The 25,461-nt window shown below is 47.9% G+C and overlaps 1 protein-coding gene across 1 annotated transcript; it reads left to right on the top strand.

Annotated features, from left to right (window-relative positions):
* The first annotated feature begins 218 nt into the window (after positions 1-218).
* Positions 219-15,292, top strand: UBIAD1 (UbiA prenyltransferase domain containing 1). Its single transcript, XM_022598669.3, has 2 exons — positions 219-1,134; positions 12,525-15,292. The coding sequence occupies exons 1-2, from the start codon at positions 606-608 to the stop codon at positions 13,010-13,012; spliced, it is 1,017 nt and encodes a 338-aa protein (XP_022454377.1). The 5' UTR covers positions 219-605; the 3' UTR covers positions 13,013-15,292.
* The last annotated feature ends 10,169 nt before the right edge of the window (positions 15,293-25,461 follow it).

The raw sequence follows: 25,461 nt of genomic DNA, 5'->3' as shown, positions 1-25,461 counted from the left end.
GAAAAAAAATGAATGAGTCCTATTTCCGTGAGAGAAAGCTCTTGGTAAGTCGTAAAGCGACACGCATTCGTGGCCCTTCTTGAGATACTAAGTGAGGCTGTTTCCAGCAAGTCCGGGAGCAACTGCCGCTCGCGGACCGTCGGGGAGAGGAAGGGCTGAACCGCTGGGTCGCTGCACTGTCCCGGCCCCGCCCCCGCCCCAAGCCCCGGCCCCGCCCTCAGCCTGGTCCCGCCCTCAACCCCGCCCCGGCCCCGGCCCGCGCAGCCCGTCCCTGTTTCCCGGCGGGCCTACAGTGGCGGGTGCCCAAGATGGTAGCTCCCGCGGCTGCGTAGAGGCGGCAGCGGTTCAGTCTCGGGCTGTAGGGCGAGGCGGGCGTCTGGAAGCGGTCCTCGCCCAGGTGACAGGAGGTCGGGGAGGTGCCGCCGAGCCTCGTGGGGTGCCAGGCCCGCTCGCTGCAGTCCCCGGGCCCCGCCGCCTCCCTGTCCCTGCCCCCGGGTGGAACCGAAGAAGGTCAGGTCCGCCGCCCCGCCTGTACTCGCCTCAGGGCGGACGCTGTGTGTGGGTGGCTCACTGTTTAACATTGACTTCACCCAAGTGCATTCTCCATGGCGGCCTCGCAGGTCCCGGGGGAGAAGGTTAACATCCAGGCAGGAGAGACGGCCAAGGTCGGGGACAGGGACCTGTTGCGGAACGGCTGTCCGGAGCAGGACAGACCGCCGCAGCGCTCGTGGAGGCAGAAGTGCGCCTCCTATGTTCTGGCCCTGCGGCCCTGGAGCTTCAGTGCCTCACTCACCCCGGTAGCCCTGGGCAGTGCCCTGGCCTACAGATCCCAGGGCGTCCTGGATCCCAGGCTACTGGTGGGTTGTGCCGTAGCTGTCCTCGCTGTGCACGGGGCTGGAAATTTGGTCAACACTTACTACGACTTTTCCAAGGGCATTGACCACAAAAAGAGTGATGACAGGACCCTGGTGGACCGAATCTTGGAGCCCCAGGATGTCGTCCGGTTTGGAGTCTTCCTCTACACCTTGGGCTGTGTCTGTGCTGCTTGCCTCTACTACCTGTCCCCTCTGAAACTGGAGCACTTAGCTCTCATCTACTTCGGAGGCCTGTCTGGCTCCTTTCTCTACACAGGAGGTAAGAATTGGCCTGTTTGCTGTGCTGCAGGTCTTAGTTGCAGGTATTGGAAACTGCGGTTTGCATAGGAATTATAGGGTTAGTGGAGAGGTGTCAAAGGTTATTTTCTTTTTTCTTTGGCCGCACCGTGTGGCCTGCGGAACTCCCCCCACTCGGGATCCAACCGGCGCCCCCTGGGAGTGGAAGCTGGAGTCTTAACCACTAGACCACCAGGGAAGTCCTCAAAGGTTATTTTCTGAATTAGGCCACTTTATGTGAAATCTATAATGTTTGGGTCGTGTGGATTTGGGGGGTAGCATTCCTGGCTTGGCTTATGGATGTTAGGAATAACTTATATATGGAAATTTTTTGTGTCTAGTTTCCACTGGTTGGTCATACCTTATAATGCCACAGTTTCAAATTTTAGTGTAATTAAATTTGAAAAGCTCAAATTATACACCTGATTATTTTCAGCTAGTTTGCTAGGTGATCCCTTGCAGCAGGCTGATTAAGGTAGTGATGGGCTGGTGGTTAAGCCCTATTTATTGAGCACCTATTATGTGCCAGGCTCTGTTCTATGTGAACACAGCAGTCAAGTCCCTGCCCTTGTGGAAGTGATTTTATATATCATGAGGAGAGACAGAAAATAAAAATAGTAAATTATCGGTAGGATGACCAACATCCTGGTTTGCTCAGCACTGAGTGTTCCTAAGATGTGGGGCTTTGGAAACCAGGAGAGTTCCTGGTAAGCCAGGATGAATTTGTACCTTGGTTACAGTACCTGAAAAGAAGATAAATGCTATAGGAAAAAGAAGGAGAGCAAGGAGGGAGGACACAGCTGTCTGCTTTAACTAGTTTGATCAGGGTAGGCCTCGTAAAGAAGGTAACATGTGAACAAAGATTGTAAGAGGTGACAGGTGAGGGAGTTGCCTGAGCAGATATCTGGAGGAAGAGTATCTTGGAACAGCAGTTGCCAAAGGCAGGAGTGTCCCTGAAGAGTTGGAGGAATAGCATGGAGTCCAGGGTGTGAATGAGGGAGAGAGTAAAAGGAGGAAAAGTAAGAGAAGTTCGTTGCGGGGGGGGCAGGGTGGCACAAAAATGCTGTAAGCCTTAATGTTTTAAAAGAATCACTCTGGCTAAGGTACTGAGAATGGATAAAGAGGGGTAAGGGTAGCAGCAGGAGCACCCAGAAGGAGGCTGTTGAGTAAACCAGGCAAGGGATGTCTGGTGGCTTGAATCAGGGTGGGAGTAGTGGAGAGGGACGTAGTCAGATTCTGAATTTATTTTGAAGGTAAACAGGGTTTTCTGATAGCTGGGATGTGAGGCAGGAGAGAAACAGAGAAATTAAACATAACTCTAAGGTTTTGTCCTGAGTAACTGGAATAGTGGTGTTGATGTCTAGTGAGAGAGAGAAGGTTGAAGATAGGTCTGTGGAGAGAAAGTTGAGAAATTGACTTTGGACATCTTAATGTATTACATCTCCAAGGGGGTGTCAAGTTGATAGTTGGGTATGAGTCTGATTTCGGAGAAGAGGTCTGAGCTGGAGACAGAGACATTTGGGAGTCTTGCACATAGATAAAGTTGTATGACTGGGGGAGATCCCGGAGCGGGGCAGTGTTGATAGACCTGAGGGTGAGCCCCGGGGCACTCCAACATTAAGAGGTGGGGAGAGTAGAAGGAAGGCAAAGGGAACTGCAGTGGAGCATCTGGCGGAGAAAGAAGAAAAGCAAGAGACTATGGTATCCTGGCAGCCAATTGTAAAAAGTTCACTGAGGGAAATCAGCAGGGTGCTGAAATAGAATGAATGTATCAGGTAGTGGCGGATGGAATAGGTCCTCTCTGTGAAGGTGACGCTTAAACTAAGACTTGACAGATAAGGAGCCAGCCATGGGCAGAATTGGGGTCTGATTTGGGTCCTTCAGGGATGAAGGAACAGCAAATGCAAATGTCCTGGAGTAGGGTAAGACTTGGCATCATTTAGTATCTGCTGAAAGGCCAGCGTGATCAAGAGGAAGACTGAGATGCAGCTGTCGGGGCAGGCAGGGGCTAGATCACGCCGTCTCACAGGGCCTCAGTCTCCGCCGGTTCCTCCTCACTCCCAACCTCCAAGCCTAGTCCTTGGACCTCTCTTCTTTAGCTCCATTTACTCCCTTAGGGATTTTAGCCCATCTCGTGTCTTCTATTGCCATCTGTTAAGCTGGTGACAAATTTCTACCTCCAGACCAGATCTTTCCACTAAACCCCAAACTCAAATCCAACTTCTTACTGAGTAACTTCTCTGAGAGGTTACAGGCATCTCAAGCTTGACACATCTGAGGCCAAATTCCTCATCTCCTCACATAGAAACCTGCTCTACGCTCAGCTTTCCCCACATCACTTGATGGCAAGTCCATCCTTCTCGTTCTTCAGGCTGAAGATCATGGGCATCATCCTTGACTCTCCTTTCTCACATCTTGCATCCAGACCATCAGCGAGTCTCACTGACTCCACTTCTTTTTTTTTTTTTTTAAATTAAAAAAAAAATTTTTTTTTTATACAGCAGGTTCTTATTAGTTATCCATTTAATACATATTAGTGTATACATGTCAATCCCAATCTCCCAATTCATCACATGCCCCCCCCCCCCACCCCCGCTTTCTCCCCTTGGTGTACATACGTTTGTTCTCTACTTCTGTGTCTCAGTTTCTGCCCTGCAAACCGGTTCATCTGTACCATTTTCCTAGGTTCCACATATATACATTAATATACAATATTTGTTCTTCTCTTTCTGACTTACTTCACTCTGTATGACAGTCTCTAGATCCATCCATGTCTCTACAAATGATCCAATTTCATTCCTTTTTATCGCTGAGTAATATTCCATTGTATATATGTACCACATCTTCTTTATCCATTTGTCTGTCAATGGGCATTTAGGTTGCTTCCATGTCCTGGGTACTGTAAATAGTGCTACAATGACAATTAGGGTGCATGTGTCTTTTTGAATTATGGTTTCCTCTCGGTATATGCCCAATAGTGGGATTGCTGGGTCATATGGTAATTCTAATTATAGTTTTTTAAGGAACCTCCATACTTTTCTCCATAGTGGCTGTATCAATGTACATTCCCACCAACAGTGCAAGAGTGTTCCCTTTTCTCCACACCCTCTCCAGCATTTGTTGTTTGTAGATTTTCTGATGATGCCCGTTCTAACTGGTGTGAGGTGATCCCTCATTGTAGTTTTGATTTGCATTTCTCTAATAATCAGTGATGTTGAGCAGCTTTTCATGTGCTTGTTGGCCATCTGTATGGAGAGATGTCTATTTAGGTCTTCTGCCCATTTTTGGATTGGGTTGTTTGATTTTTTAATATTGAGTTGCATGAGCTGTTTATATATTTTGGAGATTAATCCTTTGTCTGTTGACTCGTTTGCAAAAATTTTCTCCCATTCTGAGGGTTGTCTTTTCGTCTTGTTTGTAGTTTCCTTTGCTGTGCAAATGTTTTTTAAGTTTCATTAGGTCCCATTTGTTTATTTTTGTTTTTATTTCCATTGCTCTAGGAGGTGGATCAAAAAAGATCTTGCTGTGATTTATGTCAAAGAGTGTTCTTCCTATGTTTCCCTCTAAGAGTTTTATAGTGTCCGGTCTTACATTTAGGTCTCTAATCCATTTTGAGTTTATTTTCGTGTATGGTGTTAGGGAGTGTTCCAATTTCATTCTTTTACATGTAGCTGTCCAGTTTTCCCAGCACCAATTATTGAAGAGACTGTGTTTTCTCCATTGTATATCCTTGCCTCCTTTGTCATAAATTAGTTAACCACAGGTGTGTGGGTTTATCTCTGGGCTTTCTATCCTGTTCCATTGATCTGTGTTTCTGTTTTTGTGCCAGTACCATATTGTCTTGATTACTGTAGCTTTGTAGTATAGTCTGAAGTCAGGGAGTCTGATTCCTCCAGCTCCGTTTTTTCCCCTCAAGACCGCTTTGGTTATTCGGGGTCTTTTGTGTCTCCATACAAATTTTGAGATTTTTTTGTTCCAGTTCTGTAAGAAATGCCATTGGTAATTTGATAGGGATTGCATTGAATCTGTAGATTGCTTTGAGTAGTATAGTCATTTTCACAATATTGATTCTTCCAATCCAAGAACATGGTATATCTCTCCCTCTGTTGGTATCATCTTTAATTTCTTTCATCAGTGTCTTATAGTTTTTTGCATACAGGTCTTTTCTCTCCCTAGGTAGGTTTATTCCTAGGTATTTTATTCTTTTTGTTGCAGTGGTAAATGGGAGTGTTTCCTTAATTTCTCTTTCAGATTTTTCATCATTAGTGTATAGGAACGCAAGAGATTTCTGTGCATTAATTTTGTGTCCTGCAACTTTACCAAATTCATTCATTAGCTCTAGTAGTTTTCTGGTGGCATCTTTAGGGTTCTCTATGTGTAGTATCATGTCATCTGCAAAGAGTGACAGTTTTACTTCTTCTTTTCCAATTTGTATTCTTTTTATTTCTTTTTCTTCTCTGATTGCTATGGCTAGGACTTCCAACACTGTTGAATAATAGTGGTGAGAGTGGACATCCTTGTCTTGTTTCTGATCTTAGAGGAAATGCTTTCAGTTTTTCACCATTGACAATAATGTTTGCTGTGTGTTTGTCGCATATGGCCTTTATTATGTTGAGGTAGGTCCCCTCTTTGCCCACTTTCTGGAGAGTTTTTATCATAAATGGGTGTTGAATTTTGTCAAAAGCTTTTTCTGCATGTATTGAGATGATCATATGGTTTTTCTTCTTCAGTTTGTTAATATGGTGTCTCACATTGATTGATTTGCATATATTGAAGAATCCTTGCATCCCTGGGATAAATCCCACTTCATCATGGCATATGATCCTTTTAATGTGTTGTTGGATTCTGTTTGCTAGTATTATGAGGATTTTTGCATCTATATTCATGAGTGATATTGGTCTGTAATTTTCTTTTTTTGTAGTATCTTTGTCTGGTTTTGGTATCAGGGTGATGGTGGCCTCATAGAATGAGTTTGGGAGTGTTCCTTCCTCTGCAACTTTTTAGAAGAGTTTGAGAAGGATGGGTGTTAGCTCTTCTCTAAATGTTTGATAGAATTCACCTGTGAAGCCATCTGGTCCTGGACTTTTGTTTGTTGGAAGATTTTTAATCACAGTTTCAATTTCATTACTTGTGATTGGTCTGTTCATATTTTCTATTTCTTCCTGGTTCAGTCTTGGAAGGTTATACCTTTCTAAGAATTTCTCCATTTCTTCCAGGTTGTCCGTTTTATTGGCATAGAGTTGCTTAGTCTCTCTCTCTACTAAGAGAGCGGTAGTTTCTTAGGATGCTTTGTATTTCTGTGGTGTCTGTTGTAACTTCTCCTTTTTCATTTCTAGTTTTATTGATTTGAGTCCTCTCCCTCTTTTTCTTGATGAGTCTCGCTAATGGTTTATCCATTTTGTTTATCTTCTCAAAGAACGAGCTCTTAGTTTTATTGATCTTTGCAATTGTTTTCTTTGTTTCTATTTCATTTATTTCTGCTCTTTATGATTTCTTTCCTTCTACTAACTTTGGGTTTTGTTTGTTCTTCTTTCTCTAGTTCCTTTAGGTGTGAGATTAGATTGTTTATTTGAGATGTTTGTTGTTTCTTGAGGTAGGATTGTATTGCTCTAAACTTCCCTCTTAGAACTGCTTTTGCTGCTTCCCATAGGTTTTGGATCGTCGTGTTTTCATTGCCATTTGTGTCTAGGTATTTTTTGATTTCCTCTTTGAATTCTTCAGTGATCTCTTGGTTATTTAGTAACGTATTGTTTAGCCTCCAGGTGTTTGTGTTTTTTACGTTTTTTTCCCTGTAATTGATTTCTAATCTCATAGCGTTGTGGTCAGAAAAGATGCTTGATATGATTTCACTTTTCTTAAATGTACTGAGGCTTGATCTGTGACCCAAGATGTGATCTATCCTGGAGAATGTTCTGTGCGCACTTGAGAAGAAAGTGTAATCTGCTGTTTTGGGATGGAATGTCCTATAAATATCAATTAAATCTATCTGGTCTATTGTGTCATTGAAAGCTTGTGTTTCCTTATTAATTTTCTGTTTGGATGATCTGTCCATTGGTGTAAGTGAGGTGTTAAAGTCCCCCACTATTATTGTGTTACTGTTGATTTCCTCTTTTATAGCTGTTAGCAGTTGCCTTATGTATTGAGGTGCTCCTATGTTGGGTGCATATATATTTATAATTGTTATATCTTCTTCTTGGATTGGTCCCTTGATCATTATGTAGTGTCCTTCCTTGTCTCTTGTAACATTCTTTATTTTAAAGTCTATTTTATCTGATATGAGTATTGCTACTCCAGCTTTCTTTTGATTTCCATTTGCGTGGAATATCTTTTTCAATCCCTCAGTCTGTATGTGTCCCTAGGTCTGAAGTGGTTCTCCTGTAGACAGCATATATATGGGTCTTGTTTTTGTATCCATTCAGCGAGCCTGTGTATTTTGGTTGGAGCATTTAATCCATTCACGTTTAAGGTAATTATCGATATGTATGTTCCTATTACCATTTTCTTAATTGTTTTGGGTTTGTTTTTGTAGGACCTTTTCTTCTCTTGTGTTTCCCACTTAGAGAAGTTCCTGTAGCATTTGTTGTAGAGCTGGTTTGGTGGTGCTGAATTCTTTTAGCTTTTGCTTGTCTGTAAAGCTTTTGATTTCTCCATCGAATCTGAATGAGATCCTTGCTGGGTAGAGTAATCTTGGTTGTAGGTTCTTCCCTTTCATCACTGTAAATATGTCATGCCACTCCCTTCTAGCTTGTAGAGTTTCTGCTGAGAAATCAGCTGTTAACCTTATGGGAGTTCCCTTGTATGTTATTTGTCATTTTTCCCTTGCTGCTTTCAATAATTTTTCTTTGTTTTTAATTTTTGCCAATTTGATTACTATGTGTCTCAGCGTGTTTCTCCTTGGGTTTCTCCTGTATAGGACTCTGTGCTTCCTGGACTTGGGTGGCTATTTCCTTTCCCATGTTAGGGAAGTTTTCCTCTATAATCTCTTCAAATATTTTCTCAGGTCCTTTCTGTCTCTCTTCTCCTTCTGGGACCCCTATAATGTGAATGCTGTTGCGTTTAATGTCCCAGAGGTCTCTCAGGTTGTCTTCATTTCTTTTCATTCTTTTTTCTTTATTCTGTTCTGCAGCAGTGAGTTCCACCATTCTGTCTTCCAGGTCACTTATCTGTTCTTCTGCCTCAGTTATTCTGCTATTGATTCCTTCTAGTGTATTTTTTATTTCAGTTATTGTATTGTTCATCTCTGTTTGTTTGTTCTTTAATTCTTCTAGGTCTTTGTTAAATATTTCTTGCACCTTCTCGATCTTTGCCTCCATTCTTTTTCCGAGGTCCTGGATCATCTTCACTATCATTATTCTGAGTTCTTTTTCTGGAAGGTTGCCTATCTCCATTTCGTTTAGTTGTTTTTCTGGGGTTTTATCTTGTTCCTTCATCTGGTACATAGCCTCTGCCTTTTCATCTTGTCTGTCTTTCTGTGAATGTGGTTTTTGTTCCACAGGCTGCAGGATTGTAGCGATTCCACTTCTAACCTGCATTTGGGACTGGACCACTTCTCGTCACTTCCCACCACTACCACTGTCATCTCCCTCAGTTATTGCAGCTGATTCTTTACCTGTCTCTGTGCATGCACCCTTGTCCCTTTCCCAGTGCTCCCAGATCAGCAGCCAGAGTAATCCTGCAGCTGTGTCAGTCGCCTGCTCAAAACTCTCCAGTGGCTCCCACCTCATTAGAGTAAAGGTCGGGGTCTTTACAATGACCCTCAGGGCCTGACATTATCTGCTCCACCCGCAATTCCCCACAACTCTCTGACCTGCTCTCCTCTTCACCATGCTCCAGCCACACTGCCCTGCTAGCTGTTTCTGGAACACGCCAGGCATGCTCCTGCCTCAGGTCCTTTGAGATGCTGTTTCCTCTGTTTAGAACGCTCTTCCCCCATCTGTGTGTATGATTTGCTTTCTAACTGCCACCCATTTGCTCTAATGTCAGCTTCTACCCTATTTAAAATTACAAAACAATAACAATTTTTTTCTGCAGCAGCTGAAAAAAATAAAATAAAATCACACACACACCCTGTGTCTCCCCTACAGTGCCTTCCCTATTGCTCTCCTCTGCTTTTTTTTCATAGCACATATTACTTTCTAACCACATAAAGTACTTACTTTGTTAATTATCTTCCCCCTTAGACTGTAAACTCCTTGGGCGTAGGGATTTTAGTCTCTTTGTTCTCTCCATCATGCCCAGAACAGTGCCTGGCAAGTAGTCAGCACTTAATATTTATTGAATGAACAAATGGGGAGACATTGAAATGTATTGAGCAGGTTAATGATATAATCTGATTTATGTTTTTTTTTAACGTTGCCTTTTATCGATATATAGTTGACGTATGGTGAAATGCATGGATCTTAAGCATTATAGTTTCATGAATTTTGACAATTACATACAGCTGTATAACCCATACCCCTACCATAATACAGAACATTTCTGTCACCCCCAAAAACTTCCTTGTGCTTTTTCCCTGTCAACCCCACTCTTCCCACCCCATCTAGAGGCCACCACTGTTGCGTGGTCTAGAACATCATGTAAATGGAATCATTCGGTGTGAATTCTTGTGCCTGTTTTTGAGTTTCGTTGTGTTGTCATGTGTATCAGTAGTTCCTCTGTATCACTGAGAGGTAGCCATTGTATGGACATACCACAATTTGTTTATCCATTATCCTGTTCAGCGACTTTTGGATTATTTCCATATTTTGGCTATTACGACTGAACATTCATATTCAAGTCTTCTGTGGATATTTGTTTTCATTTTTCTTGGGTAAATGCCTAGGAATCGAATTACTGGGTCATAGGGTAGATGATGTTTAACTTTATGAGAAGCTGCCAAAGTGTTTTTTGAAGTGGTTCTACTGCTTTTACCTCCCCACCAGCGAGGCATGAGAGTTCCATTTACTCCACATCCTTTTGATGCCAACATTTTGATTTATGTGTTAAATTCATTCTGGCTGCTGTGTGGAGAACTGGCCCAGTGTTTCACTGTGCTGGCTCATGTGGAAAATGGTGTTGGGAGGAGGGGAGTGCCTAAAAGGAAACTCCCAGGTGGGCCACATCTCTGAATCAGGTGGAGCACATGAGCCTTGGGTCGGACGCTCAGGAAACAGGGCTTTCTGCTCAAGGGCTTTGTCATTTTCTGGTGTCAGATAACCTCAAGAAGCTTTGCTCATGTTGTTTTTTGCCAGGTGATCTAAGGTGGTGTTCTTGGGTACTCTTGCCAGAGGTCAAGAGCCCCGAAGTCTGCTTGGAGAGCTGCAAAAAAATGCAGAAGAAGAGCAGACAGCTGGTGGAGAAATTTGCTAGACTGGTGCTGGGAGCATTCCTGCCTGGCATCTTCCTTGGGCAGGGGTAGTTGCCTAAACGTGTGAGATACCGCACAAGACATCGATTTCCTAATGTAGAATTGGAGCCGAGGTGCTGCTTGAGAGACCTTCCTCCTGGAGGGCATGTCCTCAGACAACCAAGTTATTTATCAAAACACTGCCTGGGGAGTACAGAATTAGTTTGCTGTGTGTTGGGGGTATCAGGGGCCATGCCTGTTATACCCTTTCCTGGAGCTGCTTCCTTCCAAAGAATCAAGGGTGGTCCTTTAGCACTAAAGAATCCCAACCGCTAGGTGTGGAGGTAAATTTGGGCTGCATCTTGTTCTTTGGCTACCATGCTTTTAGATCTTGTACAGATCATTGTCCCTTATCGTTTTAGGCTGTTTAAAATGCAATTGATGACCCAATAGTTTTTTTTTTTAATTTTCTGATCCTGAGGCCATGCCTTGGTAGCTTGATTAGATCAGAGGTTTCCCAAGCTTCTGTAGCAATATATGTGTGGATCACCTCTTTGAGTGGGTGTCTCTCACCCTTTCCATGCTGCTTTGCCTGTTTCAATCCAAGTGGGACATTTTTCATGACCTTGGTTCCAAATTCCAGGTGCTTGTTACTGTAGCTCTGTGTTCAGCTCATCCTTTGTGTCAAGCACTGGGGAGCCAGCTGTTAACTGGCCAGACACAAGGCCCTGCCCTCACTGAAACCTACAGGTTAGTGGGAGAGACAGAGATTAAGAATTAGAAGTGTGGGAATTCCCTGGTGGTCCAGCGGTTAGGACTCTGAGCTTCCACTGCAGGGGGCACGGGTTCCATCCCTGGTCGGGGAACTAAGATCCCGCATGCCACACAGTGCGGTCAAAAAAAAAAAACAAAACAAAAACTAGAAGTGTGATGGAGTTTATGAAAGTGGAAGTCAGGGTGCTGTGGAGCATATTGCAAGGGAACCAAATGTGGTCTAGGGCTGAGGAAGGCTGCCTTGAGGAATGGCCTTTAAAGTCTTGAAGGATGAGTAGAAGTTAGCCAGGCAAGGGGTCGGGGTTGGGGGAGTGTCTGAAGGCCCTGAGGAACTGAAAGAAGTATGTGTGGGGGCCAGTTTGAAAGATGGGGATTAGACAGGATTTGAAGTAGATTAGCAGTATGGGAGGAAAAGTTAGGGATTATTTAGTGTTTTAACTTCATGGGAACCAGAGAGGGGAAGCAGTGTTATAAGTTCCCTGTCTTAGCTGTTTTACTCATTATGTGGGTGAAAGTTGCTCTGTGTGGAGTTTGGGAACCCTGAACTTTCGCTGAGATTAACTGGAGATTTTCAGAACCAGAAGATGCTTCCAGAGGTTGTGGCTGAAAAGTAAGAGGCTGGGGTGGGTATTCCGTGAGGAGCTGATCTCAGGGCATTCCTGACAGAAGCAGTGTCTTGCAGGGGTTGGTGGAGGATGAAAGAAACGCAAGCCCTGGACCCTAAGACCTGTGAGATCCTTCACGGGCTCTCCCGTTGAACTGTCTGTGACTTGGAACCCCCTGCTCTTCTTTCTTTTTTTCAACATTTTTCAATTTTTTATACAGTTTTTAAAGGTTACCTTCCACTTACATTTATTACAAAATACTGGCTGTATTCCCCATGTTGTACAACACATCCTTGAGCCCATCTTACACCCAGTAGTTTGTACCTCCCACGTCCCACCCCTGTTTTGCCCCTCTACCCTCTTCCCCACTGGTAGCCACTAGTTTGGGAGGCCCCCGCTCTTTGTGGCAGGCCTTTGTTGGGGGACAGCAGGAAGGAAAACTCGGGGATGACTCTGAGACTGAACTGGGTGCTAAACGATTAGTCTTCTCTGTCCCTCTGTGCCACTGGAGAAAAAAGTCAGATTTTGCCCTGGAGGGGAGGGGAATGCAACCACTGCCCCGCTTCACAGCCTAAGAATATGCCCCGTGCAGCCACAGCAGCCTGCCTTTTGACTGCCGCGGTTTCCAGCCCCTGATCTCACAGCAGCTCTCTGTGTTTTCTGGCCTAGGAATTGGATTCAAGTACCTGGCTCTGGGAGACCTCATCATCCTCATCACTTTTGGCCCGCTGGCTGTGATGTTCGCCTACGCCGTCCAGGTGGGGTCCCTGGCGGTCTTCCCGCTGGTCTACGCCATCCCCCTCGCCCTTAGCACCGAGGCCATCCTCCATTCCAACAATACCAGGGACATGGAGTCTGACCGGGAGGCTGGCATCGTCACGCTCGCCATCCTCATTGGCCCCACTCTCTCCTACATGCTCTACAACACGCTGCTCTTCCTGCCCTACCTGATCTTCAGCATCCTGGCTGTGCACTGCAGCATCAGCCTGGCACTGCCCCTGCTCACCATTCCCATGGCCTTCTCCCTTGAGAGACAGTTCCGAAGCCAGACTTTCAACAAACTGCCCCAGAGGACTGCCAAACTCAACCTTCTGCTGGGCCTCTTCTACGTTTCCAGCATCATTCTGGCACCGGCAGGCAGTCTGCCCAAACTCTAAGGGGACCAGTAGCCGCACGCCACAACGTGTCCCCCTTTCTTAGAATGTGTTGAAGGCAGAGTGTCTGAGGAGGGAAGGTGATTTGGCAGTGAGGGGCTTAAGGATGGCTTGTGAACGCCCACCTTTTTTTATTATTACATTCTTAAAGAGAATGTTTTGTTTTTGTTATTTTATTCCGTTTTATGGGGACTCTTGAAACCACTCTGGTGTCAGAACAAGGTAAATTGGACGCATGGCCCTTGTTTTATTTATAATTTCCACTAGAGGGTGTTGTCAGGTCACTTTTAGTGGGCTACGAGGCCCTAAGACTTGGTGAAGGAACCGCGCAGGTTGGCCTCCTGTCCTGAAAGAGCCATAGTAACTGGGCCAAGTAACTGGGCCAGTAAAGTGTCCTCTGCTGTTTGGGTCTGGCAGGATGCGTTGATGATCCCCAGTGACAAGGAGTACCTACCTGTCTCTTACCCTGAGCACTTGGGTCCTGAAATACACTACCTTGAGAGAGAAAGCCCCTCATTAACAGCCCGACTGGGCTCTAGGCTTTTTGCCTAAATTGTGATTCAGACCCTTTTGTCCTCACTTCACCTATTGCCACAGTTGAGGAAAAGCATCAGATGACCCTGCAGCAGGACAGTGGAGCCGAGGGCTTGGAAGGAAAGAAAAAAAACAAAAAAACAACACCTTGGAGGCAGCTGAGAAAATCACTATGCTTTTGGATAGAAACTGGTAGGGTGGCTGGTTTCCCCTTGTAGAGCCCACTGGCATGACAGGAAGGACTCCCAGCCCTTTCAGTAACTCGCCGCGCTCTGAAGTTGTAGAGGCCCTGGCTGTCCTTGCCGACTACTAAAGGCCCACAAGGCCGCTTCTTCGCCTGCCCCCATCGTGTTTCCTCGCACTCCCCTATGCCCGCCCTCCATTTCTTTCAGGTCCCCATTTGTGTGTCTCCCATCCGTGGAGCCCTGCTGTTTGGGCAGCAGCTTAGCAACTGAGTCAGGGATGGTTGCCCCTGTCCACAGAACCAGAGGAAGAGCAGACCAAGGACAGCAGCTCCTCCATGAGTGAATAAGCCAATGGTCAAACAGTCCTGACCCAGTTCAGCCAAAATGACAGGCTCATCAGTGAAGAAACTGCATCCTCCTCCTTGAGGACAGATACACAATACTGACCCGGCTTTTCCCAAAGGCTTCAGTTGCCTTGTGCAGAGATAGTTTGTACCCAGGATGGGGGAATTCCAGCATTGATCAAAGCCGCCTCTTGTTTCAGTGGCTGTGAAGTATAACTTCTGGGCTAGAATTGCTTGGTTGCATTGGGTCCAAGACCAAAATAGATTGAGACCATCGTCATCATGCTTTTCTGTTGTGATTATAGCCATTCTGATAGGTATTTCAGGGTCTTGGCCCGCAGAAAATGACATCAGAACTAGCTCTTAATCCTTAAAATCAGGCCAATTACGATTTGGCTCCTTGAGTTAGAATTGGGTAGCTTACTTGGAAAAAACATATTTGGAAATTGCAGAAGTTCCTCTAAAGTTAAAGGTGGTTTGTCTGTAGAGTTCCAGAATCTTCAGATAGTGGTCAGAGCCCAGTAATGAAAAGGAGGACAGCCCTCTCTCCTGTCTGTCTTCTCCCAGCACCAGTTTTGTTTTATGCCAGGCTAGTGGCATTTTGGTGCTCACAGGAGTCCTGCCTTCAAAGAGACAAGCTTTTCGGGCTCCTTCCCAGCAGGCCATTGTCACATAAGGCTCACCCCTGAGGCCGTCGGACTGAGAGCTCCCTGCGTCCACAGACCAGACCACCTTGGTAAGCCCTCCCTTCGGGGGTGTCAGTTAACCTCTGCACTGTGTTCTGGTGCAGGGTTTTTTTGTTTTTGTTTTTGTTTTTGCGGTATGCGGGCCTCTCACTGTTGTGGCCTCTCCCGTTGTGGAGCACAGGCTCCGGATGCGCAGGCTCAGCGGCCATGGATCAGAGGCCCAGCCGCTCCGCGGCATGTGGGATCCTCCCGGACCGGGGCACGAACCTGTGTCCCCTGCGTCAGCAGGCAGACTCTCAACTACTGCCCCACCAGGGAAGTCCCTGGTGCAGGTTTTAATGCATATTTTTATATATAAATCTTTCTAAAAGGCCAAATTTGATGCCAGGTTTTATATGCAGGTCACTATAATTTGTATTACATCCCCTGATTCAATGAAGGTTTTCTTTAGACTTGTTAATAAACAAATTTTTTTAATTAAAAAAGGAAAATGCTTATCAGTGGTCTGGCTTCCCATTTCCCTGTGCTCTCTCCTGCTGCTTGCCTCATCGTCTGCTCGTGAACTCTGATTCATAAACCTCAGGAGACCAGCGTGGGCACATTTAGTGGGGAGGGGGTAGGGCGCCTGATCTTTGGCGGTGAGTTTGACCAGATTTGATGAGCCCTTAGGAGAGACAGTAGGGATTTGCCAAGAGCCAGGCAGGCCAGATTAACCTTGTTTCCTTCTGTCGTTTCCTACTCTCATTTTTCTCGAGCAGGTCACTGCTGATAGATTGGGAACGTGCAGCAGATAGAGGACATTTGGGTTTCTGCTGGGCATTTGACGGTATGTCCTCATGAACACAGCAGAGATACGTGGCATGGATAATAGTCTAGTTAGGTGAATTTCTGGGAGACTGAAAAGGCTGCTTTGATGTGTGAAAGGAAAACTTTGCCATGAGTAAATACAGTAAGAAGTCCCCTACATTCGAACAAGTTCCATTCCGAGAGTGCGTTCGTAAGTCCAGTTTGTTCCTAAGTCCAACAGAGTTAGCTTAGGTACCCAGCTAACACGATCAGCTTTATAGTACTGTACTGTAATAGGTTTATAATACTTTTCACACAAATAATACATAACAAACAAAAAAGCAAACATTTTTCATCTTACAGTACAGCACCTTGAGAAGTACAGTAGTCCCAGCTACATCACCACTGCTTTTACGCTTGCTTCTGGACATCCTGGGCTTGAAATAAAGATACTGTACTGCTGTACTCTATACGGTACCGTGCAGTAAAGGACACAAAAGCACCACCACCTGTAGAGGATGCACGCACGCGACAGTGTACGCCAGACATATGAACTAACTTACGTGACTGGACACGCGTCCGCATCTTTGAAAGTTCGCAGCTTGAAGGTTCGTGTGTAGGGGGCTTACTATATAAGCAATACACTTGGGTCCCCCAAACCAAATATATTGGATTGGCCAAAAAGGTCGTTCGGGGTTTTCCAGCTGATGGGAAAACCCGAACGAACTTTTTGGCCAACCCAATATAACATCAGAAGGGGAAGATCCATGGAGTGAGAGCCACAGATATGGTGGGTGTTGATGACTCTGCAGTAGAGCATCACATGCCTTTATTTCTGTGAGTCAGACTTATTCTGCTCCCCAATGGGGGTGGCTGGAAATGCAGCCTTATTCACCTCTTGGGCCTGCTTCTGTCTCCCTGGGACCACCCAGGACCCCTGGGCCTCCCTCCGTGGGGCAGAAGCCAGAGATGCTGGCTGGGTCCTTGCTCCATGGGCTCGCTGTCTGTAAGGTTGCGTCCTTGCTGCTTCATGCTGGGGCTCGGCCCAGGAATCTACCCTTGTTTCTTGGATACTCTGTGCTAGAAGGGTTCAAAATGCCCCTGACAGCAACCTTCCTTGCCGAGTACCGTGGGCCTGGAGAGCCCTTGTCCCTGTCACTCCATCCCCATTTCTGCCCAGTCTTGGCAGAAGCTCCCACTTTCTCTGTGAACTACCTCATCCTGACCTACTCAGAGCATTTCCCTCCTTCCTCACCCCTTGCAGGACCTTTGCACAAAACCCCACCCAGGGGCCTTTAGAAGCTCAATGCTGGCCTCTTCCGAAGTGGAATGATGAAATACATCATATGTTATCTTACCAACTCTTCTGTTACTCCTTTATTTAAGCCAAAATCTGAGCCTGTGACCTGGCCCAAAGCACAGTTTGAGTCAGTGATGAGCTTTGGCTTCCATGTTGGTTAATGTGACCCGAGGTGGAATTAATAGGTTAGTGTCCAGAGCAAGGAAGGCTCATGTCCTGCCCATCCCTGTGCTGTCAACCACACGTGGTGGGCTGGGCCCATTCCTGGGCATTTTTCCTTCTTTCTTAGTTCCTTTTTTAAAAAAATTTATTATTTTTTTGGCTGTGTGGGGTTTTCATTGCTGCGCGCGGGCTTTCTCTAGTTGTGGTGAGCGGGGGCTACTCTTCGTTGTGGTGCACGGGCTTCTCATTGCGGTGGCTTCTCTTGCATAGCACGGGCTCTAGGAGTGTGGGCTTCAATAGTTGCAGCACTAGGGCTCAGTAGTTGTGGCGCATGGGCTCTAGGGTGCGTGGGCTCAGTAGTTGTGGCTCACAGGCTCTAGAGCGCAGGCTCAGTAGTTGTGGCGCACGGGCTTAGTTTCTCTGCGGCACGTGGGATCTTCCCGGACCAGGGCTTGAACCCGTGTCCCCTGTATTGGCAGGTGGATTCTTAACCACTGCGCCACCAGGGAAGTCCTCTTAGTTCCTTATTTATCTATTTATCTATTTATTTATTTATGGTTGCATGGGGTCTTTGTTGCTGCACAAGGGCTTTCTCTAGTTGTGGTGAGCAGGGGCTACTCTTCGTTGCGGTGCGCGGGCTTCTCATTGTGGTGGCTTCTCTTGTTGTGGAGCACGGGCTCTAGGTGCACGGGCTCAGTAGTTGTGGCTCACAGGCTCTAGAGTGCAGGCTCAGTAGTTGTGGCACACGGGCTTTGCTGCTCCGCGGCATGTGGGATCTTCCCGGACCAGGGCTCGAACCTGTGTCCCCTGCGTTGGCAGGCGGATTTTTAACCACTGAGCCACCAGAGAAGTCCCTCTTAGTTCCTTTTTTGATAGAGCAAATGTGATGATAAATCAAGAGCATGCCTTGGATGTAATACACTGGGATTTCAGCAAGGCGTTCAACAATATGGGATGAAATGTGGAGTGCATGAAAATACAGCTCCAGGAATTTCATTTCTACCTGCACACACATGTGTGTCTTCACACTGGTAACAGCTGCGGCAGAGATTTTACGTCTCTCAGTGTGGCACCACATTCTGAAGATGTGTTATTCACAAACTGGATCTTGTCCAGAAAGCAGTAGGCAGACTGGTGAGGGCACTTAAAACCATGTCAGCATAGAAAGGAGAGGGCTGTCTTGGGGAAAAGGGATTGGTGTGGGAGTGTGTGTGTGTGTGTGTGTGTGTGTGTGTTTGTGTGTGTGTGTGTGTGTGTGTGTGTCTGAAACTTCAAAGGCAAAGCTAGGACCAACGGGTGGAAGTTATTTGATCTCAAATTTAAGCTCTGAGGTCAGGAAGAACTTTCTAACCATTAGAGGAATCAGCAGGTGAGATGTTTGAAACGTCCCAGTGGGCAGTGAGGTCCCTGTGACTAGAGGCATTCAAGCGAAAGGATGATTTCTTGTCAGGAACATTGAAGTGAAGAGTTGGACGTCAGAGGGGGGTGTATGAGAAGACCTTAAGGGTCTTCCCATCCTGTGATATGGGTGTTCTATTATTATGGGATCATCTCTCAGACCTGCCCCCAGGGGTTGGAAGGACAGAGTACAAAAAACATGTTGACAGTTCTCTGTGATGTCAGATCGTTGTCTGCCGACTTTAAGGGACACGGCTGTGATTGATATTACTTCCTTTTTTTTTTTTAAGATTATACACACACATACACGCATGCACACAGAGTTGATTTCCCCCTTGAAGGCCCTTGAAGGGAGGTGGATGACAGCTCCTTTCCTCCGAGCCCCGGAGACTACTCTGCTGCTAATGGACTGTCAGCCTCTTTCATTACAGGCTCCAGACTGTGCAGGCTGGTGTAAAAGTAGTGCCTCTGGCGAGAACCTGGCACTTGGGTCTCAGCCAGTTGACATTTGTGATTTACCCTTTTTCCAATTGGGACAGGCCTCCCACAGTGAGTGACGAAGCCAGGATGCCAAACGGTGGTATAAACCGAGTCAGGTCCCCTGCTCGAAGAGGTGACAAGGGCTGAGCCTGGCTCCTCAGGAGGGCCTGCAGACAGCTTCCTGGGGTGGGGGAAAGGCTATAATTGCAGGGCAAACCCCCTTCATTGCCCCTGACCCACCTCAAGATGTGGGAGTTCTGGGAGGGTCCTGAGCATCTTGGGAGGGACAGTGAGGGCCTTGATCACATGATTTCAACCAGGTTTCGAGGGTAAAGGGAAGTTGGCCTGGGGCCCTTCTATGATGCCAGTACATCCAGAGAGGCAGCCCTCTGCCTGCTGCTACTCTAGGAGCACCCCAAGTCCACACTCCCGCACTCCTGCCATATCCCTGTCCCTCTCTCCCCCAGCCTGCCTTCGAATTGTCTGCCTTAGGGTCACGGTGGGTGTAGCAGGGCAGGCCCGGGCATGGTATGGGTGTTACACATCTGTTAGTTTGTCAAACGTCTGTTGTTGGCCGCCCGCAGGAGGTGGGGGGACTAGGGTACTTTACTCACCATCCTAAGTCATCTCGAGCACAGGGCTTGGGACTCAGAGCAGGCGCTGAAGGACTGAGCCACCTCCGGGGGCGGCAAGACTTGTAGGGCTGACCGACAGGCGTTAGAGTTTGGACCACTGCATCACATCTGCTGCGCCTGAGCGGCAAGGGGCTGGGAGAGGAAGGGAAACTTGGCAGTAACTCTTAAGGTCTTTTAAGATCCAGCTCATCTTCCTGGTACGTGGAAGCCTCTAAATAAATGTTTGCTGAATGACTGAGTGAACGACAGTAATAAAACCATCGCTGTGTGCCAGGCATTGTTCTCAAAGCTTAAAAACATTCTTTTAAGCCTCAGAACAAGCCCATGAATGGTGTATTAAGGTCTTCTTTTCATGAGAGAGGAAACTGAAGTTGAGGGAGAGTCTTATGTTTGCCCTGGGTCACGCAGCTAGTAAGTGATGGAGCCGTGATTCTAACCTTGAGCTATTTCAGTGCAAGTTCTGCTCGTCTTCTCTGTCTTTGTATGTCCTGCAGCACCTTGTACACTCTGGGCGCTCAGGCAGTTGGTCCGCCCCTGGGAGTGGGAGGGTGGTGGAGAAGGGGAAGTACAGCTGGTGGTGGTGTGTGTCTGAGAAGGGGGTGTCAGAAGCGTCGAAAGTGACACAGCTTTCACAACTTCCTTGGTCCCACCAGTGCTCTTCGGCAGGGTCTCCTGGGGTTGCTCTCAAGAATATGCGAGTGGCCGGGCTAGTGCAGGCCCACAGAGGTGGCTTAGGGCCGGGGATGTGGTTCCCATCCAGGTGGGACAGCCACCTCCTTGCTGGTGGCGCTCTCACGCAGGAAGCAGAGAGCCTGCGACCTGGGGAAAGAGACAGACAAGCAGTTGGAGGTAGAGGAGGTGCCGCGGGATGGGCACTGCCCTTGGCCTTGGCACTGGGCTGCTGCCCTCTGGTCTGCCAGGTGAGGCCCCCTCAAACCCTCTGCCCTGTGTCCCCAGGAGGCTGGCTCTATGGAGATAATAATTAAGCCCACTTGTCTGACTTGCTCCGGCTGGATGGACTAAGGTTTGGGGTCAGATCTTCCCGTCCCTGAATAACGGAGAGTGGCTCCTATCCGCCCACAACACAGCAAGGTGTGTCCTCAGGTTAAATTTCTCCTCCTGTTCCCCCAACTGCCTGCCTTCATTTTCTCTCCTTCTTGCAGTCCTCACCCAGCCACTGAGTCAGAGTGCCCACATCAGGAATGGTGACTCTGCTTCCGGAGCACGTGGCTGCGGGGAGCCTGAAAGAGCCCCTCCCTCCCTCCAGGGTGAGCAGCACCTGGAGCTGAGAGTCACACGTGTTTGGGACACAGAAGACTTACCCTCTGGGTTCAGTGAGAGGCGGCTGACGCCTGCCAACTGTTGAATAAACCCTGACAACCACTGTGCATTGAGGGTAGGGGTGGAGGTGCCGGATGGAGCTAATCAGGAAGGCTTCCAGGAGGAGGTGATGAGGAGTTGCGATCAAGGCTTCCAGGAGGAGGTGGCCATGAGGGTGATGGTTTCCTCAGAAGCTGAGGTGCTGGTGGGCAGCTGTCCCCAATTCACCCAGCTGGAGAAAGTCCCTCAGTTGCCGCCTGAGAGCGTGGGCGAAGTTTTCCTTAATCAACCTCTTTGGCAGCGTGGCCAGACAAGACTGCAGCATCGAGGTAGGTGTGCTAAGGGCCATCGCACCACTGCCAAGGTCAAAGCCTGAAGAATAAAAAGCCCTGACGCTTCCTTGCTGAGAAACAAACAGGAGGGGATGGTGGGGCATTTAATAGCCAAGGCTGCCAATACCTAATCAAGATGAATGGCCTTGAGAGACGAGGTCCAGGGAAGGCATCGTGTTAGGAGAATGGGAAGACCGCCTCCCTCTGGGCTGCACTGAGACCGGGGAATGGCAGGCGAGGAGTAGCACAGATGCAGGGGACGTGCTGAGGGGGTCAGAGGTCACCAACGAGGGCCTTCTAGCTGGTGCTTCCAGGGCCAGAGACCCTCACTGAGAGCCCACTCTGGGCCAGCTCTGTCCTAGGACTCAAAATGAATAAGCTTGCCCTTGCCTTTTAAGGGCTCGTAGTAAGCTGGGGAAGAGAGCGCACATACATAAGTTATTCTGATGCCATCTCAAGTGTCATAACAGAGGCACAAAGGGCTGTGGGAGAAGGAGGGCAGCAGAGGTTAATCTCTCCCCACCCCACTGTCACAGACCCAGATCAATTCACTGCTTATGACAAAGACCTGTCTCGCCTCTGCTTCTCTGGCGCCACCTACAGGTGGCTGTGAGACCAGTTAATCATTCACAGTTAAATGAGCAAGTATTATGTTCCAGCACTTGGCTAAGGCTCTGGGGTATAATGGTGAATGAGACCTGGTCCCTATCCTCAGGAATCTTACAGTCCCAGAGGAAAGAGACAAACAGGCACTCCTGACATCACTCATGGAGCTTAACTAGTGAAACACTCATGGAGTCTGACAGCACTGGGTTCAGTTAAGTCCAGGCTGTATCACTCGCCCTCTGGATGTGCTCAGCCAAGCTATGTAACCCCTATGAGCTTCCAGTTTCTTCTCTACAAAGGGGGATGAAAATATTTGCCTCGTAGGGTAGTTTTGAGTTTAAATGAACTATTGTTCAGAGAGTACTTAGCATGGTGCCTGGGATGTAACAGGCACCTCATAAAATGAGTCCCCTTTCCTCTCTTACTGATGAATATTTCAGAATGTGGTCGTTTCTGTATAATATCAGGCTTCCGCACTAAAGGGCAGAGGATCCCTGGCTGACGTGATGGTGTGCTTCGCGGTGCTGGCACAGTGCCCAGTACGGTCATTTCGCTCAGCAGACATTCACTGAGCAGCTGATAGGATCAGGCACTGTGTTAAAAACTAAAACTAGGAGGTGAACAATACCAGGTCCCTGCCCTCACAGAGCTTATAAAATAGTAAGGGAGACAGAAAAGAAAAGAAACTACTCATTGTGAAACTCTGTGTGTGTGTGTGTGTGTGTGTGTGTGTGTGTTTGAGGGGGGGTCCCTTTGGTGATTTCCTGGGGGGCTCTGCTCTGGCACTCACACGAGGTTCTATGAGGAAACCGAGGCAGAACCCATTTGTAGCCTTTCAGGGAGACTGGAATCCCAGTGGGGTGACCATGGGAAAGTTGCCCCTCCCCCTACCAGAGCCCGGTATCCCTGAGGTTCTGGCCTTGGGGCTCGAGACTGTCAAGGTGGCTTCCTATTTGAATGCCCTACGGCCCTGGGAGGCTGACCTTTGAGCAGGTGCTAAGAGAGAGTTGGATGGAGAGACAGGTGGTCTTATATATGGTTGTGAATGGCCTGTCATTCAAAGGGGCTCCAAGAATCTCTACGTTAGGGGCTTCCCTGGTGGTGCAGTGGTTGAGAATCCGCCTGCCGATGCAGGGGACACGGGTTAGATCCCTGATCCAGGAAGATCCCACATGCCGCGGAGCAGCGAAGCCCGTGCGCCACAACTAAGGAGCCTGTGCTCTAGAGCCCGTGAGGCACAACTACTGAAGCCCGCGCACCTAGAGCCCGTGCTCCGCAACAAGAGAAGCCACCGCAATGAGAAGCCCGCGCACTGCAATGAAGAGTAGTCCCCGCTCGCCGCAACTAGAGAAAGCCTGCGTGCAGCAACAAAGACCCAACACAGCCAAAAATAAAAATTAATAAAATAATAATAAAAAAATCTCTAGGTTAAAGGAATTTTCAGGGGGTCCTATTTCCCAAATGTGCTATGGGGACAGGTAACATCATCTCCTTGGGCTCCTGTCAAAGTTCAATCAGGGAAGGACATCCAGAAAACGTCTGAAGTCTATTTTACCAGGGTTGTCATTATGTTAAAAAAACTTGCCCACTTGCACATGTGTGCACTTGTGTACGTGTGGGACACCCACTCCTCTGCTTCCTCACCAACAGGGTAGTTATTACTCTGGGTGTTCAGATAAGCTGAAAATTAATGAAACTCAGTGCAATGAGCGACACCTTGTAAAACAATCTCAATTACCAGATAACCAATCTCCGTGCAATTGCAGAGAGGATAAACGGAAACCACGGGGGCTGTGAGCAAATGATAGCCCCGAGCCGCTCGGGCAGAGGCAGGGAGATGGAGCTCAGAACAGAGGTGGGGCACGGGGGCGGGCTGCTGTCCTGAGAAGAGCCATTCCTTTTTCAAGAAGGGACAGCGGGTGTCTAACAAAGATAACCGAGTTAGTCAGGTGGGGAAGAGTGCTGTGTAATCCGTGCCCCGGGCCATCAGGTGCAGCTAATCTTGCTTTGCCTGAGAGCTGGGAGAAGGCCTGCTTCCCCAGGTGGGGCCCCGTCTCCTGGGAGAGGCCAGGCCCTGCCCCAGAAACCCCACTGCTGGCCGGGGAGATCTGTAGTCCCCGTTCTCCAGTCCCTCCTGGAGGGTCTGATGACCCGCTCCTGGAAGTGGCCTGGGCTGCTGGGAGCAGGGCGTCCTCACGTTCACCCCTTGGAGTCTAAGCCGTGGGAGTGGAAACGTCCGTCCACACCGCCTAGGCTTACAGAGTCTCCATCCCCCGAGTTCACCACACCCTCTCCTCGTGGGTCTCTGCCCCGCCTCCCCATGGCTTTGAGAGGTGCGCTTGCTGGGCAGGTGACTTGCTCAAGGTCGCAGGGCCACAGAATGGCAGATCCTTGACCTGAATCGGTTCTTCTCCGACTCTAAATGCAGCACTCGTTTGGGTAAAAATCTTTTTCATTTTCAATGCTTCTCTTTACGAAGACAGGGTGGTGGAAAGCGTGATTTCTTTTTTTTTTTTTATAAATCTCATTTTCAATTTAAATCTCCTTTAAAATATTGAAAGAACCACAGCTGCTTCTCTCGTCATTGTCTTCCTCTCCCATTTTCTTTCCCGCCTCTCCTCCCGCTTCCCTCCCTAACCCTTCTCCCGGCTCCCCCTGAGCTCTCCCTGCACATGGGGGCTTCTCACGCTGGTTGCCCTGGGTGTTTGTTGAAGGAGAGACAGAAGAAGTAGGGTTGAGGAACACATCAGAGAGAGGGTCTTGGTGTTCCCACTGTTTGAGAGGGGGTGGATGATTCTATTTGCTTTGTGCAGTCTGACCCCCAGAGTCGTCTCTGTCATCCCTCTGACCTGGAGTAGAAGCATGGCTCCTGCCAATTTCGTAGATATCACCTTTGAGTGTGAACAACCTCAGACAAAATTGCCTACAGAAACCCACGCCGCAGGGTCTCATGACCCTTTTCCTCAGTTCTGCTGTCTGGGCTGAATTAGGTTCACATACATGTATATCACGTCTGAGACTCATCACAATTCTAGGATGGAGTTATGATATATGATGCCCATCTTATAGATGAGGAAATTGAGGCTCCTGCAGCAAGGTTGAACACCTTGCTCTCAAGGTCCCCAGACAGGTTCATCCTTGCAAGGTCACAGAGCCAGTGGCCAGACTGGGATTAGAAGCCAGGTCCTTTACTCCTCACCCAGTGCTCTTTCCACCAGGCTCTGTGGTGTGGTCCTGCATCCTGACCTTGGTCCCAGCCTTGAGAAGGCAGCGCCGAGGCTGGAGGACTCGTGGCTTCCAGGTTCCTCTTGAGGCAGGGGCCCAGCCCATGACAGAGATGAAAAGCAAGCAGAGAGGCAGGGCTGACCCTGTGGAGAGCAGCGATAGCTCCCCGGGTGAGGATACAGCAAACAGCAGGAGCCGCCGACCGGGAGATAATCTCTGAGAAATGATGGAGTGCCAGTTGCTTCTGCAGCTGGGGGGCCGCATCTGGGCCCCCCTGCGGACGTGAGCTCCGCCTCCAGATCCGCATTGTCACCGGCTTGTTGGAAAAACAGATGTTATTGTCCTCTGTTCCCGTCCCTTTGTCCCTAATAGGCATTTAGTGCAGGAGGGGGAATGGAGAAACTGCGACAGAATTGTGTGTCTATTTCAGGCTCTTTCCAGAAGGTTGCACTTCTATGG

This window comes from Delphinapterus leucas, chromosome 1 (assembly GCF_059928025.1).
Source record: "Delphinapterus leucas isolate spDelLeu-1000000601 "Yukka" chromosome 1, BTC_Dleu_Yukka2, whole genome shotgun sequence".
Classification (NCBI taxonomy): Eukaryota; Metazoa; Chordata; class Mammalia; order Artiodactyla; family Monodontidae; genus Delphinapterus; species Delphinapterus leucas.
The sequence above is the reverse complement of the archived record's forward strand: the minus strand, read 5'-3'. Positions and strand labels throughout refer to the sequence as shown.

What these genes read in the sequence shown, in the direction of transcription:
- UBIAD1 (XM_022598669.3), top strand. Translation starts at nt 606, where the DNA reads ATGGCGGCCTCGCAGGTCCCGGGGGAGAAGGTTAACATCCAGGCAGGA. An exon ending in CTCCTTTCTCTACACAGGAG is followed by an intron (nt 1,135 to 12,524) that starts GTAAGAATTGGC and finishes TTTCTGGCCTAG; the next exon opens with GAATTGGATTCAAGTACCTG.